Consider the following 19,214-nt stretch of genomic DNA (forward strand, 5'->3'; position numbering starts at 1 on the left):
ACGCGATCAAACGACCGTTGAAAACCATTTGAAATTTGTGTCAGCACGTCATAAATAGAACCCGGCAGCAGTTTTCTGTCGGGGATTTGTCGTGTCACGCTGCATCCAGTGTAGACCATAGATATGTATATATATCTATGGTGTAGACCGCATCACTGATTATAATGAGGTCTATAGTATTTTGTCGCGCCGCACCACTCGCGTCCGGTGTAGACACGGTGTAACATTGGTTTTGCTTTGTTTCACAGAACTAATCGTTGCCTGGGTTGCGTACGTATGTGCGGAGTTATCAAAATAGGGGCGAGACCCTTTTGAGGTAAGGGCATGTTTGTTTTGGTGATTTCAAATGTCAACATTGGCTACCAGAAATCGCGTACCCCACCTTTAAATGTTAATTGTTAATAAAAACAGTAACTGTTAATAAAAACAGTAACTTGTCGCCACCTACTGGCATATATTTGTTCTCTGAAAGAGTCATTGACAAATCCCAATTAACCTTAGTCAGGGAAGTGCTATATTTCCTTTTTTTTTTTAGCCGCATCCAGTGTAGACCATAGATATGTATATATATCTATGGTGTAGACCGCATCACTGATTATAATGAGGTCTATAGTATTTTGTCGCGCCGCACCACTCGCGTCCGGTGTAGACACGGTGTAACATTGGTTTTGCTTTGTTTCACAGAACTAATCGTTGCCTGGGTTGCGTACGTATGTGCGGAGTTATCAAAATAGGGGCGAGACCCTTTTGAGGTAAGGGCATGTTTGTTTTGGTGATTTCAAATGTCAACATTGGCTACCAGAAATCGCGTACCCCACCTTTAAATAAAGGGGGTGGTAATTATTTTCTCAATAAAAAAAAAAAAAAGAACTAAAAGGGAAACAAACAAACATTCCTTCAAGTCTGGGGGAATTATCATAATTTACAGTCAGAAGATTTTTAGCCGTACCTTTGGGAAAAGCATGGGCGTTGCAGTGGATTTGTAGCGCATAGAGTGCACTGACTTGCAGGTCCACGTGATCATGCAGGAATTTTTGCATCACCGGTTTGAAGGCAAGTAGCAGCTGCTTTTCCTGGTCGAGCTGCTCTTTCGTAGGTGCAGATAATTGGTCGTCTCCTTCAGTGAAGAACATCTCGTGGAAAATGAACTGCAAAAAGCTAGACGAATTTTGGGAGGGTTAACCAAGTGTCCATATAACAAACTTTCAATCCATTTACAAGAAACGTTTCAGCCATCAGGTCCATCATACCTGGTCATCAGAATGTTAACAAAACCCTTATCAGTGTGCAGTTTTAGAGAAATGTTGTCCTTGATCCACTTGTAGATGGTTTGCGGGGCAGGATCTGCCTTAATTTGTTTCAGCAGCTCCTTTTCCAGCTTCATCAGAGGGAATAAGAAGCTCAGGCCTTTCCCCTCCAGAATCTCCAACATACGATCTTTGTTTTGATCTATTTCTGTGGGTAGAGACAGGAATATATGAAGACCAGACCAGAATACCAAAAACGGAAAGTTCACATTAATGTTCTATTTAAAAAAAAAAATGTAACTGGATTTGTTAGTGTTTCACAAATCTGGCAACTGAATTGTCAATTTCACAATTTTGGCAACTGAAAATTAGTCCAAAACAATTATGAGAGGGCCAAAAATCAGTGTTTGTAATGGTAACATTTAATAAGTGCTTCAACCAAATGGCACATTTCAACTGCGTCAAATCTATTTCGTGCACAGCACTTGGATAAACATCAACTGTGTGGATGCTAGGTCTGGGTTGACCATCAACTCCACATTAATCGATTTTTATTTTGATGGGAGATCTTTTGGTCTATGCTGTTTTCAGTTGACGCATGGACAAAACTTCACTGAACGTTATTTGTAGTTCATTTGATGTAAACTGTAGATGTGTCAACCATTCTAAAAGCATAAATACATACTAACGTTAAGTTGATTAACTTTAAACTTCTCAAAAATTGAAGAGGCGTGCAAGTATGACCATACAGGGAGGAAACAGAAGCACATACCTGGCAGCATCTTCTGCATGTTGACCTTGCTCTGCTGGAACAGGTCGGTTAACCACTCTCGATCTTTCATTTTGGACATTTGCTGCAAGCAGAGGAGGAAAAGAGGAAAGTGGGTGCCGTTCTCCAGTGGGTGCGCCAACTCTGCCATGCTCGATTTTTATTTTGATGGAGGGAGATCTTTTAGTCTATGCTGTTTTCAGTTGACGCATGAACAAAACGTCACTGAACGTTATTTGTAGTTCATTTGATAAACTGTAGATGTGTCAACCATTCTAAAATCATAAATACATACTAACGTTAAGTTGATTAACTTTAAACTTATCAATTTAAGAGGTGTGCAAGTATGACCATACAGGTAGGAAACAGAAGCACATACCTGGCAGCATCTTCTGCATGTTGACCTTGCTCTGCTGGAACAGGTCGGTTAACCACTCTCGATCTTTCATTTTGGACATTTGCTGCAAGCAGAGGAGGAAAAGAGGAAAGTGGGTGCCGTTCTCCAGTGGGTGCGCCAACTCTGCCATGCTCACAAGCTCAGCAATGATTGCCCGGGCAGCAAATTGAGCCAGGTAAGACTTCACCAAGGGAACATCCAACTCGATCTTGGGACACTGGTCCAGAACACTGAGGAAAGCCTGTAAAAAGATGTAATTTGAGGAAATGATGAGTCCCCATTTCAGTCTAGATGCTGTGAGGGTGAACTTCACTGGTGCAAAGTGTATACAAACCTGCATAAAGTTCTCCCCCGTGACCAGTCCCTCCATCCGGAGTGTGTTGATCAGGGTGCTGACATGCTCTCGGTCCTCATCTGGGCTCTCCAGTGAGCAGATGATCATCTTACTCAACATCTCAGGCAGGAAGTGTTTGGGAGCTTTCATCTCTCGCACCCCATTCACTGCATCGTTCATGTTTTTGCTGCTCAAGAAAGCGGTCACAACATTCTCCTGCAAACAAATTGAAGGAACCGCTCACTCAAAAGTTTAATTGAACCATTTTCAATAAGATATTAAGTGGAACATACAGTCATCTTAAGCAGTTCCTCCTTAGCAGGAGGTGGCTTCTTAGTCGTCTTCTGTGGCTTCTCCTGAATTGGAGGTGGGTTGGTTTTCAGGCCAAGTTGCGGTGGCTACAAACAATAGAAAGGGTTAAATGCACCTTAAATATAAGAAATATGGCATTTTGTTCCTATGCATGAACTACAGTACTCATTACCTGTCCCAGCGGAGGTGTGGATGTGCGTGGAGGTTGAGCACTAGGAGGAATCATGGTAGGTATCTGCGGCTGCAACTTTGGCATTTGGTTTTTGTTCAGAATGAATGACTGAGCAGGTCTCAAGCTGATCTAAAATATGAAAATAATTTTAGTCATCATTAATCCTACACGACGAAAAACGCTTTTCTTCAAATTAAAACCAGACTATAAAGAAGGCACACTGTGTGAACACTTAAGACTTTTTTAAAATAAATAAATTGTTATTTTCTTTTCTTTTTTTTTTTACTTGGATAACCTGAAATGTGAAAAAAACATTGGTCATCCCTTGTCCAAAAATACCAAAAACAGTTACCTTTAAATTAAGCCCAGATAACAGAACGCACACTGTGTACAGTAAAAAAATAAAATAAAAGAATAAAAAAAATTGGATGTATAATTATAATAATAATAATAATTTCTTTTGTGGATCAGGGATGCAATTTTTCGATCATTTCCATGATCGATCGTCATTTAATTAATCAATTAATCGTTAACCTTAATGCTGCAAAATGTGTCTATTGCAGCAGCAGCACGACATGACAGGATGTGCAAAAGCCACTAAAAAAAAAAAAAAAAAAAACTCACCCGATTTAAAGGGGTTTTAGTCTGAATAAAATGCTAGTAGCAGGATTATAGTTAATAGATGTGATTATGATCATTTGATAAAATGAAGAGAGCACACCATACTTTTTATTTTGTGTTTGACTGTTTAAACAAAAAAAAATATTTGTTTGTCTCAATAAATTGGGTTAATTTAAAAATAGTGGTTAAATTTAAACAGTTTTCTATTGCTCTTTTTTTTAAAATTTTTTTTAAAGGTTATAAAAAAAAAGTCAATAATTATCGATACCGAACGATATGAAACATTAAATCGCGGATACAATTTTTAGCTATATCGCACAGCCCTAGGAACAAATTAACAAGTTGTAGGAATGAATAGCCTATCTGTCCTGTGTCCAGCAGCCCTGCAAAGCGCAGAGCCCGATATGAAACAATTATCTGGGGAAATGACTTAGTTACTACATTTCTATTGCTTTCCATGTTGAAGAACTTTGTGTTGTTTCTATTTTAATGTACTTTTAAAGTTTAAATCACATTAAAAGCTTAATTTGTACATTATGAATGAATGATTATGCATTTAAACACCGTCACTCACAGCCGCTCGCACGTGTTTTGCACATGAGCTGCACGCAGCCCAAAATTAAACCGCTTAATCGACCATCTATAGATTTAATCGATTGCATCTCTTATCGACAATTAATTGATCGATTAATCGTTGACATCCCTTATATGGATAGTCACTAGGGACAACCTTGAAACTGTTGGCTTAAAATTTTATTTTTATTGTAATTTAACCGTTTTAAGTCTTCAACAGTATTTTCAATTTTTTTCAGTACAAATTTGTACCGATACTGGTCTAAACTGCTGAAATGTTGACACCAGTTATGACAATAACAATAAATGTTCATCATCGGAAATTAAAATCATTCATACCTCATCAGCATTCAGCTGTCCTTTCTTAAAACGTGGCGGCATATCCTTGGACTGAGCTTGCTGTTGAGATGAATGAGTCTGGCTCTGGAAAAGCAGATTCTGCCCCTTTGATCAGAACAAAAACACTTGTAATTTGCACTAATATTTTGAAGTCCTGAAGCATTAGTTATTTGGTAGTTGGGCATTCACCTGGTTGGATTTCATGAAAGGCTGGGGTGCAGGGGCCATGTGGCCACCGTGACCGTTGAAAAGAGGGTTTGTGCGACGGCCCATGGTGGGGGAATACCTGTCCTGAATGACCCCAGGGCCAGTACCAATCCCACTGCCTATAACCAGACAACAGAGTTATTAAGCTGGCAGTGAACTATAGAGCAAATCCAGCCATGCACCACCTGTCCCAGAAATGTCAACGCACTTCAGGACATACCTGGCATCTGCCCAAACATATCCGCTAATCCCCCAAGAGTTTCTCGATCAGGTTTCATTCTTGTCGGCAAGAAAGAACCTTCTTGAAAGAAGTCAGTCCTTATTCCTTGAGTCATCGGTGGAATAAAAACACCCAAATCCTGCAAGGAACAAAGGAAAAAAACAAAAGACATCAGATTTCCATATCTGCAAGCGTCTACAAGCCTTTTCAGGCAACAGACAATTTGCTTCGCACCTATACACCTCAAAACTGCTAAAAAGTGAATTTGTCCGCTGATAATTTCTAGAAATCAGCAGTTTAATTTTGGAAAATTCTGATATTAGAATAGAACTACATATTTAGAAATCAATGTTGCTTTGAAACAGCAATGTCTATGGTAACATTCTAAACTGTAAAATGACTATAAAAAGTGATTTAAACAATTTCACACTTAAAAAAAAAAAAAACACCGTTCAGTATTTGTCCACAATGCACAGGGCTCCACAATGTATTGAAATAAAACCGATATCACAAAATTGCTTATGCTGCATATAATTAAAACACAAAAGGTATCATGGGCTGCATACGTGTAAATGAACACAGCACAAAATTACAGTTTGGTTTACTTTAAAATAATCAAATTGGCCGATAAATATCTGTGACCGATACATCGGTGCATCCCTAATATAAATTATATATTTTTTACATTTTATAGTAATACTAAATTGGCCAACAACAGTTGGAATTTAGTTTATGAAATGGTCACTGAAAAAGGCTGGTTCTTATAAACTGTAAAATCCAAATATGAACACACAAATTTCAAGTTTTTCCCCAAATAATTTAGCCCTAAATTTGACTAATAATGTATAAATTTTAAATTAACTTAATTTTTTTAGACTAACATTTAAAACTTAAGAAAAAAAAGAAGCTTTATTTATTTTCATGCAGATATACCGACCAGCAAAATCACCCCACTAACTGTAAAATGATCAATTCTGTCCTTACGTAGCTATTCAAAGTTATCTTGTGAGTTTTTCCCATATTGCAATGTCGTCGAAAAAAAAAAACAGTTTCTCAGAAAACTGTTCCCTTCAGATATACTGATATATTCAGATGTCACATAACTCAACCTCTCCCAAAAGAAAAAGTCCTCAGATTTGCATGACTTGTGCGAATGGCCCGTTTCAATGTCAAAATAGCTTATTTTACATAGAGGCAACGAATCACAATGTTAATGCACTCAAATACTTTTAATGTTTACACGGCAAATCCATAACTCTAAAAGGTCAAACGATAATTGGCGGGGTCTCACCTTTACTGCATCCTGACGGATCTGGTTGATGGTCTTGGGTCCATTATCAACTAATAATGTATAAATTTTAAATTAACTTAATTTTTTTAGACTAACATTTAAAACTTAAGAAAAAAAAAGAAGCTTTATTTATTTTCATGCAGATATACCGACCAGCAAAATCACCCCACTAACTTTAAAATGATCAATTCTGTCCTTACGTAGCTATTCAAAGTTATCTTGTGAGTTTTTCCCATATTGCAATGTCGTCGAAAAAAAAAAACAGTTTCTCAGAAAACTGTTCCCTTCAGATATACTGATATATTCAGATGTCACATAACTCAACCTCTCCCAAAAGAAAAAGTCCTCAGATTTGCATGACTTGTGCGAATGGCCCGTTTCAATGTCAAAATAGCTTATTTTACATAGAGGCAACGAATCACAATGTTAATGCACTCAAATACTTTTAATGTTTACACGGCAAATCCATAACTCTAAAAGGTCAAACGATAATTGGCGGGGTCTCACCTTTACTGCATCCTGACGGATCTGGTTGATGGTCTTGGGTCCATTATCAATAAAAGCTTTCCGAGGCACCCAGTTGTTCTCTCGCAACTCCACGGTATCCTGAAGCAGGAAACGAATCCTAGCAGGCAAGTCCTTGTTGTTCATTAAGGATCGCATACGGCCGAAGTACTGATCCATTAAAGACTGCAAGACAAAGGGGTGTTAGGAAATACCCCCATCTTAATGCACCCAAAGTCCTGCTAGTCTTAAAGCAGCTTACCTTGGCTTTCTCATGATCTAGTCTTGGCCCCACAGTTCTCATTATCTGACAGAGGCACTCCAAATCCTCCCCCATATCCTTAAGTTGGACTCTTTTCTTCTTCTCCAGAAGCTTCAATTAGGAGAGTTCAAATGCAACACCGTTAGGTTGGAGATCAAGTAGCCGACATGAATATTTCAATGGAGGATTTATGAATAACTCACTGTTTTAATGCATTTATGAAGGATGGACTCGTGAATGAGATCGAGTTTGCCAAGTTCTCCAATGAATTTGATGTTGCCCAGCATTTTGAACTTGGCAATGGCACGCTGCTCTTCCTCCTCAGAGGTGAGAGGGCTGTCATTTTTATCATAGACTGGTAGAAAAACAAACAAACAAACAAACATCAAGTAAATAACTGGCAATTCAGTATAGTTGCTGTAAAAATATGTTAACACTTCCATGGTCTACTTACTGTCAACATTTCTGGCACGGTTTTCAAATTCATCTTGAAGTTTGGATATCAGAAGTCTCCTGAATGTCTGTAGGAGCATGACGAAAAAGTGGAATAAATATCCCAACACAGTACAGTGCTGTGATGCTTCTTGCACTTGCAAATGAATAGAGGAATTTCTTACAGTGCTCTGCTTTTGTGATGATTGGAGCTCTGTTGATGGGCCATCAAAGTTTGGAGCATCCTCTGCCAGACGCAGACATAGCTGAGCATATAGCGAGCTATACTTCGGCTCTTCAAGGGCTTTGTCTACAATCTGGTTGAAGTGAACAAGCAGTTGAGTCAAGATAATTAAAACAAAAGCATTTCTCTCACAGGCAAGTAAAAAAAATTAAAAAAAGCCTTGGTGTGTAAATGCAGAATAGACCTGCCACTGTCCCTAAGTGTCAATAGCTGTGTTTCCATCCAAAGATGCGAATTTAACTTGTGCGCAAAACTGGAATATCACATAAAACATTTGTGAATAAAGCACCGTTTCCATCCAAGGAGTCAAAGAGAACAAAACCGTCACTTCCTGATAAACTTGATCTAAATATCACTAAGAAAACTAGGAGAAGACACTAAATGTAATAATTTTCCTATATGATAAATTACTTGCGCCACAGAGTGAGCAGATGAAACACAATGCAGTCATTGCTTTCGGAGGTGGATGCCAGCTGTTTGGGAACGCAGTCCTTAGGGATGTAACGATTAACCGCGAGCCGGTTGAAAATCGATTCAAATATGTGACGATTCAAATCGGTTGAGATGCTAAACAAATCGCGATTCATTTAGGGGTAGTTTATGAATCCATGTCTGAGGGGAACTTGCTGTCTTTAGAAAAGTTTAGATGCAGGGCTCTACAGTGCGACCATTTCAGTTGCATTTGCGACTGAAAACTACTGCGTGCGACTATGAAATTTTTAGGAGCACCAGTGCGACTGACCCCGATCATCATCATACTTGTGATTGTGCTCAGGGGAGCTTCAAAGGTTTCTACGTGTTTTTGCAGCGTTGAGTAATGCATCACAGACATATCTAACGAATCCTTTCATAAGCAAAGTGTAGACAGGGTGTAAATAAGAGATTAATTGCTCAGTGTAGAGAGCTTTGTTGATTATAAATGTGAGCTCGCGATGAACTAAGATGAGTGACAGCTTTTAATGATTTTTAAGGGAGTTTGTAAATGTGATACTGATTTAATACAATACAATTCAATAAACAAGAAGTTAATATTAAGTGACTTACATTGTCTGACTATAACACTATTGTCTGATTTTGCTCTATTTCGTCGTCGAAAATAGTTTAAAACAAAGACACAGCGGAGCCGCTGCGCATCTCCATTCAAACAAAAAATCGTGAATCGAATCGAATCGTGAAATCAAAATCGTGAATCGAATCGAATCGTGAGTTGAGTGAATCGTTACATCCCTAGCAGTCGTGCAAGACAATTGCACAGAAATAGTTTGACGACCGACTTTGCTCAGGCATTTCAGAATGACCATAAAGAGATGCTGTGAACGAGATCGGTCCGCTGCTAGTCAAGTTATCCTGTGTCATAGCGAAAAGTCACATGACTTTTGATGCGCATGGAGGAATATATTCTGTAAATGTGTTTCCATCGTAGTTTAAGTGCATTTTTTCTTACTGGATAAAAAGTTTCCTACTCAAATGTGCTCATAAGTTAATGCTCATTTTTAGAATTTATGCGCATCTTGGCGTTTCCATCCAGCATTTTTTTCTGCGATATTCAAAAATGCGCATAAAAATAGGTGGATGAAACATAGCTACAGTTAAGTAATTACACACACAATATTGAAAAAAAAAAAAAAAAACTCAAATTGTAACTGTTATAATGATGTTATTAGTTAAAATATATACATGGAGCGTTGGCAACTGCGTACAGGCCACATCTTACAACTACGAAAAATGAAAGTTTTTCAAATAAAAACTTAAAATATCACAGAAAATGTACAGAGAATTTACAAACCATGAGAAAATAAAGAACACAAACTTCATATACCTAACAGATGAGGAGTGAGACCGAAAAGAATCAAATAAAATAACCTAACCTGCGAGAGTGCCTCTGTTTGTTCTCTCATTTAGAACTTAATAATAATATTTGAAAAATAAATAATCAATGATTGGGGTGATTTTGTAGACGAGTAAATCAGCATAGAAAATAAACAAATTACAAGCATAGATAAATATAATAGAACAAAGATACAAATAAAATAATCAGTGCTTTATATTTTTTTAGGCAAGTCTAACAGTATTCAGGTACAGAAATTGAATAATCAAAATGTAAAATAGCACTGCATAGTCTTCACTGTATAAATTAAATCTAATAAATCTGTGTTAAAGCTACAAAAGCAGATTTTTCTGTGTTTTATTGTTTGATTAACATGATGACACAGAAAGCAACAGGAACATTAAACTGCTGTGAACCAATATACTGTTACACATCTATTTTCTTTCTCAATTGTTTACCTTCACCTAAGCCATAAGCAACTGTGTTTACAAGGATACTTGTAGAGACATGTATTTTGACAATTTCACGCACATGTCATTTTAGGCACAAACAGACGCGGAAGTGAATTGAATTCGGTGTTCACATGCATCTGCGTGGCTCTCACAGTGTCTACACCGGACGCGAGTGGAGCGAAAAAAATACTATAGGCTAGAACACATTATAATCAGTGATGCGGTCTACACTGGATGCACCGCGACACGACAAATCCCCAACAGTAAACTGATGCCACGTTCTATTTATGAAGTACTGACACAAAGTTCAAATGTGACCCTGGACCACAAAACCAGTCATAACTTCAATTTTTTTGAAATTGAGATTTATACATCTGAAAGCTGAATAAATAAGGATTATAATATTGTTAGGATAGGACAATATTTGGCCGAGATACAACTATTAGAAAATCTGGAATCTGAGAAAATCACCTTTAAATTTGTGCAAATTAAGTTCTTAGCAATGCATATTACTAATCAAAAATTAAGTTGATATATTTACAGTACGAAATTTACAAAATATCTTCATGGAACATGATCTTTACTTAATATTCTAATGATTTTTGGCATAAAAGAAAAATAGATAATTTTGACCCAATGTTTTTTTTGGCTATTGCTAAAAATATACCCAAGCGACTTAAAGGGTTAGTTCACCCAAAAATTCTGTCATTAATTACTCACCCTTGTAATTTAATGTTATTAAATAATAAATAATATATTGAGAATTACATTCGTGTATTTTGCATAGCTTTATATGTTTTTGATTTATTTTTATTTCTTATTTTAGTTTCTATGTTTTTCTCCTTGGTTGATATGTTATTGTTTTGGTATTATTATCACGTAAATATTGTACGGTCATGTGACCTTTGATCACCTGGAGGTAGGCCTATAAAGATTGGGATATCAGTGTTGTTAATTTGTCTGATGAAGAGCCTGCGTGCTCGAAACGTCACATATGCTATGCGACAGTTTTTTTGATACTTTTGGAGCTTTGGTGTTGCCGACTTTACATTTAAAAAAAATGTCCACTAGTTTCTTAGTCGAGCACCCAGTTGAGATCGATGTGCGTGCTTTTGCCTGCTCTTCACTATCGCAGATGCGCACATCGCGATTTCGATGGTGAAACGATATATCGTGCAGCCCTAATACATACATATACACGTTGACATGTGCTAATTTCATATGTAAGAAAAGCCATCTGCTTTGGTACGGAGTATAACATTTCAGCAGTATTGGTATTGTGACTCTAGCCTACACATATAATGAACAAAACCCTCACCAGCAAGATGATTCCTTTGAGGATGAGCTTTGAATCTACGCCCACATTCAGGAGCTCAAGGCATAGCTTGTCAAACTTTTCAGGGGTCAGTTTATTAAGTATGCTACAAAAAAAACAAGCAAAATGGTTAGTTCTTCAGTGACATTCATTTCCATTGGTTTTTAAAAAGCTAATTAAAAGTACATTTGCAACCAAGAATATTCAAATCAAGGAAGAAATGTTTTTCAAAGCCAGACACTTGTCTTTACACACTTTTCACAGCAGGACAAGGGAGTGTGTTCTGCTTTCCCCCGTGTATTATATTACTCTCGTAAGGTAAATCAGGACAAACTCTACGGTCTCTGCAGTGGTGAATGAGTATATTCATTTCAGGCTCTTACCCTCTCACTTTCCTGAAGATTGCATCGTGTCGTTCTTTTTCATTGGAGGAGTTGACATCTCGTCTAGTGCTTCGTGAAGGAACCCATCTCTGAACGTTAGGCCCTGGGGTTTTCCCCAGGAACTCGCTATAAAACAACAGTGCAGAGTCATTGGTTTTGTCAAGGCTTTAGTGACTTACTAATGTCCATCATAAAACATGGGCATTGAAATATCTTTTTGTGCCAAACAGAAAGGATTCTGCCACCACCCGTACATAAACACTTTAATGGTATTTCCTCACATGAGGTCAACACCTCAGATTCAGGACAAGCTACTAATAATGTTTACATTTAAAACTAATGTGACAATATTAATAAGTAGTTAAAGGGGTCGTATGATGCGATTTCAAGTTTTCCTTTCTCTTTGGAGTGTTACAAGCTGTTCGTGAATAGATAAGATCCCTAAAGTTGCAAAGACTAAAGTCTCAAACCCAATATTCTTTATAAAACTTAAGACTCGTTCACGCCCTCATAAAACGCCTCATTTAAACACGCCCCCACATGTCTACATCACGACGTGGGAAGATTTGCATAACACCGCCCAAATGTTCACACAAAGAAAGAAGGCGTAACTTTTATTCTCGCTGTAGTATTGTTGTTGCCGCCGCCATGTTGTGGAGACGCTGTGTGTTTCGTTGTAAAAACGAAACTTTGTTTGGCCTTCCAAAAGAGGACACAACTAGAAATCACATTTCGTAACAGGCGTAAAAAGACAGAATAAGTCATTATAATCAGTAATTATGTCCCCACTGGATGCAACAAATGCCTCGTTTATAATGGGTTTTATTGGTTTTGTCTCGTCGCGCCGGGACACGGCATCACAGTATGGTAAGGGCCACAACATTTCCGTCACACGCTTGAGGAATTTGGCCAATCACAACGCACTGGATAGCTGGCCAATCAGAGCACACCTTGCTTTTCAGAATGATGAGCTTTGTAAAAATCGACGCGTTTCAGAAAGGCGTGGCATAGAGGAGAAACAATAATGTACAGTATGTGGAAAATAATGTGTTTTGAACCTTAAACCGCATAAACATTTCATTACACCAAATAGGCCTACACAAAATAATGTTCTTTTTTTAGCAATGTCATATGACCCCTTTAATAAGTCATAATCTTTTCTTTCCAATTGAACTATCCATGTGAAAAGGCTCAAACCAAAAGAGGCGGGCTGGACTTGATTTTGCCTATCAGGAATTGATTGGCTAGTTGTTGTTTGCCATTACTGCGATCTCTTGAGTGACAGGTTGCTGGTAGGGAAAGGTTACGCAATGATGCACAATTCAGAGAACAGATGTTATTGCGATTAAACATAATGAGGGGATATGAATTAAATAAAAATAAATGCATGGATACATTTATAACAAACATTACATAAAAAGAAAAGTTAGTTTTGATTTCATGGTGAGTGACTTCACCTAACTTGATTTTTCTTCAGAAAAAGCTACAGTAAAATGTTATTTTTTTGCTGGTTGCTATTCACAGTCAACAAATCTTCCCCCCACTTACACAATCAACAAGTCCTCAGGAAATAACGCAACGATGTCGATGATGTAATGATGGTCACTGATGTAGAGGACAGCAATACATTTAAATGAGCCGAGCGGTCAATAAACAAGCGCATTCATAGATCAAAATTTGAAGTTCATTTTGATTCAGACACGACCAAAAGAGATACCCAAACCAATTTGTTACTTGCCAATTTTTAAGAAAAAAGGTATATTATTCAATTCTCCAAACGTACCCGTTGTCGACAGACTTGGGATAGTGCTGAGGTGCACCCCTATCTCCTCCTCCACCCGAAGAAGCACTATAAAAGTGAAAATTCATATTGTGAGTTTTATTTAAATCACTGGAACTCATTTTCCAATCTATTTTCCCCACATCCCAGGAACTTATATATGAAATACTGAGCTCTTTCTGACCATAAGCATCTTATTAAAGGGGTCATATGATGCGATTTCAATTTTTCCTTTCTCTTTGGAGTGTTACAAGCTCTTGGTGCATAAAGAAGATCTGTAAAGTTGCAAAGTCTCAAATCCAAAGAGATATTCTTTATAAAAAAAGTTAAGAGTCAGCCACACCTACCTAAAACGGCTCGTTCTAACACACCCCACATACCTACGTCACTATCTGGGAAGATTTGCATAACCTTTTTAGCAACATCATATGACCCCTTTAACTAAAACTTAGGTAAATTAATGATCTTCTGAAAAGGCATAGATCCATAAAAACGGTGTATAATAAAAGTGAAATGTGTACCTGAAACGAGAAGCACCCCCCTCTGCAATCACACTCTCCACTTTGGCGGCTTGACAATGAAAGATCCTCAAAAAGAATGAGAGTGAAAGGGTGGGGGTGTAGAAACACGGCCTAAAAGAGGAGAAAAGCACTTCATTTAGATACATTTACAAAATAAATGGAAATGACACGCATTTAAGTTTAACTGAAATGTATAGGAGATATTAAATGGTTCTTTAGTCGCACTGAAAAAATGACAATGCGGATAGATGTCAAGAACTGAACTGCCATCAAATCTGAACAAAGCACAGGGCCTCTGCCATGAGCTCAGATTTCACAAAAGAACCTTGATTTATTAAACACATTCAAGCGGCATTATCAGTGGGTTTCTTAAAATGTTTACGGTCAGTTAATAAAGACTACATATGAACAGTTTAAATGAGCGTACATTTTATGATTATGATAGACAACAACTCAGTTGTTGTCATAGAGCTCCTCTCGTGCATTAGCATTGAGGCTAATTATCGCACAGAAGAAAACGGCCACGATCTGGACATTCAACGTTTAAAGTCAACTCAATAAACAAGTGGAAACCAAAACCAGGCATCAGGTTTAATAGCGGGTCACTTGGCAGTATAATATTCCTTGTTTTATGGTCAAACGGGCGGTTTACCGGCAGGGTGGTGCGAGAGAAGAGCTGATCTAATAACCGGACGCCATTTTCTCATAAAGGATCATAAAGCGAGTCAGCAGAGCCGCACAATCAACATATAAACACACAGCAGCTCACATACAGCGCTAAACCTCTGGGTTTAACTCTGTAACGGCGCTCGGTTCCCCTGGATAACGGAATGTAGCTGTTATAGGTCTAGCAAATGTAGAAAGCAAGAACATGAGAGCAATCGGAGCCATTTTACAGCAGCAGCAGCAGCCCAGTGACTAACGTAAATCAGATTAGATTAATCTTACCTTTTCTAAAAGAACTTCAGCTTTGATGGTGTTGGGTTACCAGAAAAGAAAAGAAAAAAAGATGAGGAAAAAGAAACGAATTTTATTTAAACGTGAATAATAATATGGTTAAAGAGCAGTGCGCCTTGAAGTAACTGGCCGCACCGGTATGAGGAGGAAACTATAACGTTACGCACAGCCGCAACTTTATTCACTGACGAGTCAAACCTGCTGGATGGTACGTCATCATCAAGTTTCGCTGCACCTACACTGGACAAAAAATTAGGATACCTAACAGCGGAGTGGATTTTGATTCATTTCAGTAGGTGGAGTCTTTTATGGGAGTCATTCGGCATGAAATGAAAGCTCCCTATCTATTCTCTAAGTGTTATAGATCACGATTTATTCATCCATTCATTAGATTTATTTGTATATTTATTTAAGCCTATTTTTTTATCAAAATGTCACAATGGGATCTTCTGACTGACGAATTTCTCTCTGAGTCATTGAATCATTAACCGATTCGTTAACATCGAGTCGACTGAAACAAATCCAATTATCATATTATTAAATCTATTAAGAGACAAAAAAAGGTTTAAAAACCACAAGCGTTTTCACCACAAACGGCAGCAAAGCACATCCACGTTTTTCATCCATTTTGTTAACTGCTGAGAATGAAATGACTTATAACAACATAATTTCTTAATATAAATATAAAATATAAACAATATATTATTTAGATACATTTATTTAGTTTTAATAATGTCCTCACATTATTTTAATTGTGTATGGTCATTAGTTTGTATTTTAGTGCTGTCAAACGATTAATCGCGATTAATCGCATCCAAAATAAAAGTTTTTGTTTACATAATATATGTGTGTGTACTGTGTATATTTATTATGTATATATAAATACACACACATACAATATATATTTAGAAAATATTTACATGTATATACATTTATATATTTATTTTCTTATATTATATATAAATATATTTAATATTTAAACAACATATTTTTCTTAAATACTGTATATACATGCATGTGCTTGTATGTATATATACATAATAAATATATACAGTACACACTCATATATTATGTACACAAAAACTTTTATTTTGGATGCGATTAATCGCGATTAATCGTTTGACAGCACTAATTTATTTATTTATTTAACATTCAAATTATAGATAGGGTTTGTGGGTCCCTGGTGCATTTGGGTCCCAGTTGAAATTGCATTCGGTGGGAGGTCCCCCTCGGGTAAAATTTGACTCGTAAATGTTTCAAAGCTTCATGAAGTACTGTTTAGAACTAGGTTTGTTTGGCAGTTTTGCTCACTCAGGGTGGATTTAGGCATTCTAGGCATGTGCCCGTGCTCGCTTGTTCAGGGGGGCCTCAAGTACAATGAAGAGATATGTCATATTTTTTGTTATACTATGGGCTATCTACAACAGCAAAAGAACCAAAACCCCAAATAAATATAACAAACAATAAAAATGGCAAACCTTTTTCATGTTTTCCACCTATTTTATGTACAGAAATCATGCTTTCTTTCTCCCATTGTCTCACAAACACACACACACAGTACAGACACACACTTGCGCAAACATGTGAAGACGTGGACAGAAACTTGTTATGAGCGCTGTCCCAGAAGATTTGCACATGTCCATAAAGTCCATGAGACCATAGTCATTTTAGGTTTCAGAAAGGTGCTTACACAACCTTGATGTGCACTTTTGTGAACCTGTGTAAAAACTGAAGTATACTTTGGGCTTTTAAAAAAATCTGGCTGCACATGTACAGTATATACACACAAAATATACTGACAATGAAATTTACGCCACACACACTGCACATGTAGGCCTACCCAATAGTGCACACATAAAAAACGAAGTAAAGGGCCTATTTCAATACTCAGATTTGTGGTCTTGACACAATACATGATATATTTACATTATTATTTGGCCCAAGTGTTCAAGTGGGTATAAAGACCACAAGTGTCCACCTTGTTGAAAAAGGTATGTTTTGAAGCATGACTGCTGGTTTGAGCTGGTTTAAGCTGGTCATGTGCTGGTCCTAAGCTGCTCCTGCTCAGGACCAGCTTAGTGCCAGCTTAGGTCCAGCACATGACCAGCTTAAACCAGCTCAAACCAGCAGTCATGCTTCAAAACATACCTAACCAGCATGCTGGTTTTTTCAGCAGGGCATGGACCAAAAGTTCCAGAAAGTTCCGCCGTTACAACACAGATATTCTCACATTGGCATCTTAACTACTGTATAACTACCGACGCAACCTTTGCACTTGACCACTTGTCTACTTAGATGACGTATTTCCTATATTTGGCCCAAGTGTTCAAATGTAGGCCACAAGTGTGGAGTACTTTTTTATTACATTTCGACTTTCAATAATTCGCACTTTAAAATAAAATTCTAAATGTCTGTTCAGTAACAGACAAAATTGATTCATTGTTGCGCTTCTAATCAACTGATAAAAACAATTAGCTTTTTTTTTTTTATTAAGCACACATATACTCATCAATAAATTGTGCAACACTTTATGTTTACAATTAGATGTCATATCTAATTCATTTGAAACTGAAAGGTTTTTCTTGAATTCTTGAACAGTTTTCAGGGCACATGAGCTCCTGAACATGATGGGATAGCCTGAAATACTACTCTGAAGCATTATTAGAGATCATGTGGATTTAGTGTTTGTTAAGGTCACCAAGCGTTGTCATTTTTCAGACCTGGGACAGTCTTGCGCACTTACTGTCTGATGCATGTATGCGCTTTCAAGCGGCCAATGCCGCAAGCGTGAGTATTGGAACAGGCCCATACTTTGGCCTTTACAATGGCACTTCTGGCAGGCCTGAACTCTGCAGTGGATTTCTGACAGCTAAATCATAAAGTGTGAACTGATTGCCTAACACACGGACAGATTTATTATTATATCATTTTTGCCATTTACAGAACCTACATTACACTCTAAAAAATGCTGGGTTAAATATAACCCAGTGCTGGGTTAAAACGGTTTAAACCCAGCTATTGGGTTGTTTTGACCCAGCGGTTGGGTTGTTTTGAACCCAACCGCTGGGTCAAAACAACCCAATAGCTGGGTCAAAACAACCCAATAGCTGGGTTTGTCCCTTTTTAACCCAGCATTTTTTAGAGTGTACCTTTAACATTAGAAGTAGTGTCTGAATTACTTATTTAGGTTGACTTCAGGTAAATTAGGCCACTTTTGCCACTGAGACTAGTCAAGAAGTGGCCCTATTTACCTCATTTCACCATGTTCCTGGACCAAAAAAAGACTGTGCAGATTCAGGCATCCTCCATATAGCAAATATCACCTTTTTTTTCTCACTGCAACATCTAAATTTCCTCCATAATCTGTGGTTATCTGCTATAATGATTTTCTAGCAAATTCAGAATATTTTACCTTCTTCTATTTGTATTTACATTCTTCATATCATTGCAGACACAGCTCAAATGTGATGTCAATGACCCTAATCAATGCATGTATTATACAGTTTTTTTCAACTGCTTACACACAAAATCTTTACTTGTCACACAATTTCTGAAACCTGACAATCAAACACCAGAACCACACACCAAATCTGCAAAACCATACGCTAATTTTCGGCCTTTGACTCAGTTTTCAATTTCATAAAACACTTTTTGCAAAACACAGCACACAATTCTTTATGTAATCTAACAGGAATTAATATTATGGCAAAGGTGTTTGCAAATGTTTGCTTTTGAGATGTGTTTGTGATATTTTGAATGCAGTGCTTCATTTTGCAAGAGATGTGAGGCATTTTGCATTTTGTGTGTGCAATTCTTGGATTTGTGTGTAAAGTTTTGAAAAAAAAAAAGATGTAAACAAAAAATGTAAGCAGTTGAAAAAAAAAAAACTGTAAATGACACTATAAATGATTTGATATGATTGAAATTATAGATATGTACTAAAAAATAAATGTTCCAAAATGCCACAGAAGAACCATTTAGGGTTGAGACTTCTGGTTCATTAGCCGCTATAGGGAAATAACAAGAAGAATAACAATGGTAAAACTGTTTGCAT

The 19,214-nt window shown here is 37.2% G+C and overlaps 1 protein-coding gene across 1 annotated transcript in view; it reads right to left on the reverse strand.

Moving 5' to 3' along the window:
• The window catches only part of LOC107738366 (eukaryotic translation initiation factor 4 gamma 2-like), a 46,969-nt gene that overhangs the window by 3,938 nt on the left and 23,817 nt on the right, over positions 1-19,214 (reverse strand). The window contains exons 2-19 of the mRNA XM_016550116.1: positions 14,204-14,314; positions 13,686-13,751; positions 11,903-12,028; positions 11,523-11,625; positions 7,866-7,997; positions 7,703-7,769; positions 7,452-7,603; positions 7,249-7,359; positions 6,990-7,172; positions 5,192-5,330; positions 4,954-5,090; positions 4,765-4,869; positions 3,232-3,360; positions 3,041-3,145; positions 2,748-2,963; positions 2,396-2,654; positions 1,251-1,455; positions 950-1,158 (exon numbers count right to left, since the gene is read on the reverse strand). Coding sequence (XP_016405602.1) covers positions 950-1,158; positions 1,251-1,455; positions 2,396-2,654; positions 2,748-2,963; positions 3,041-3,145; positions 3,232-3,360; positions 4,765-4,869; positions 4,954-5,090; positions 5,192-5,330; positions 6,990-7,172; positions 7,249-7,359; positions 7,452-7,603; positions 7,703-7,769; positions 7,866-7,997; positions 11,523-11,625; positions 11,903-12,028; positions 13,686-13,751; positions 14,204-14,314 — 2,555 coding nt within the window. The remainder of the gene's footprint in view (positions 1-949; positions 1,159-1,250; positions 1,456-2,395; positions 2,655-2,747; positions 2,964-3,040; positions 3,146-3,231; positions 3,361-4,764; positions 4,870-4,953; positions 5,091-5,191; positions 5,331-6,989; positions 7,173-7,248; positions 7,360-7,451; positions 7,604-7,702; positions 7,770-7,865; positions 7,998-11,522; positions 11,626-11,902; positions 12,029-13,685; positions 13,752-14,203; positions 14,315-19,214) is intronic.

Source organism: Sinocyclocheilus rhinocerous, unplaced genomic scaffold (genome assembly GCF_001515625.1).
Source record: "Sinocyclocheilus rhinocerous isolate Xijiao unplaced genomic scaffold, SAMN03320098_v1.1 scaffold1065, whole genome shotgun sequence".
NCBI lineage: Eukaryota > Metazoa > Chordata > Actinopteri > Cypriniformes > Cyprinidae > Sinocyclocheilus > Sinocyclocheilus rhinocerous.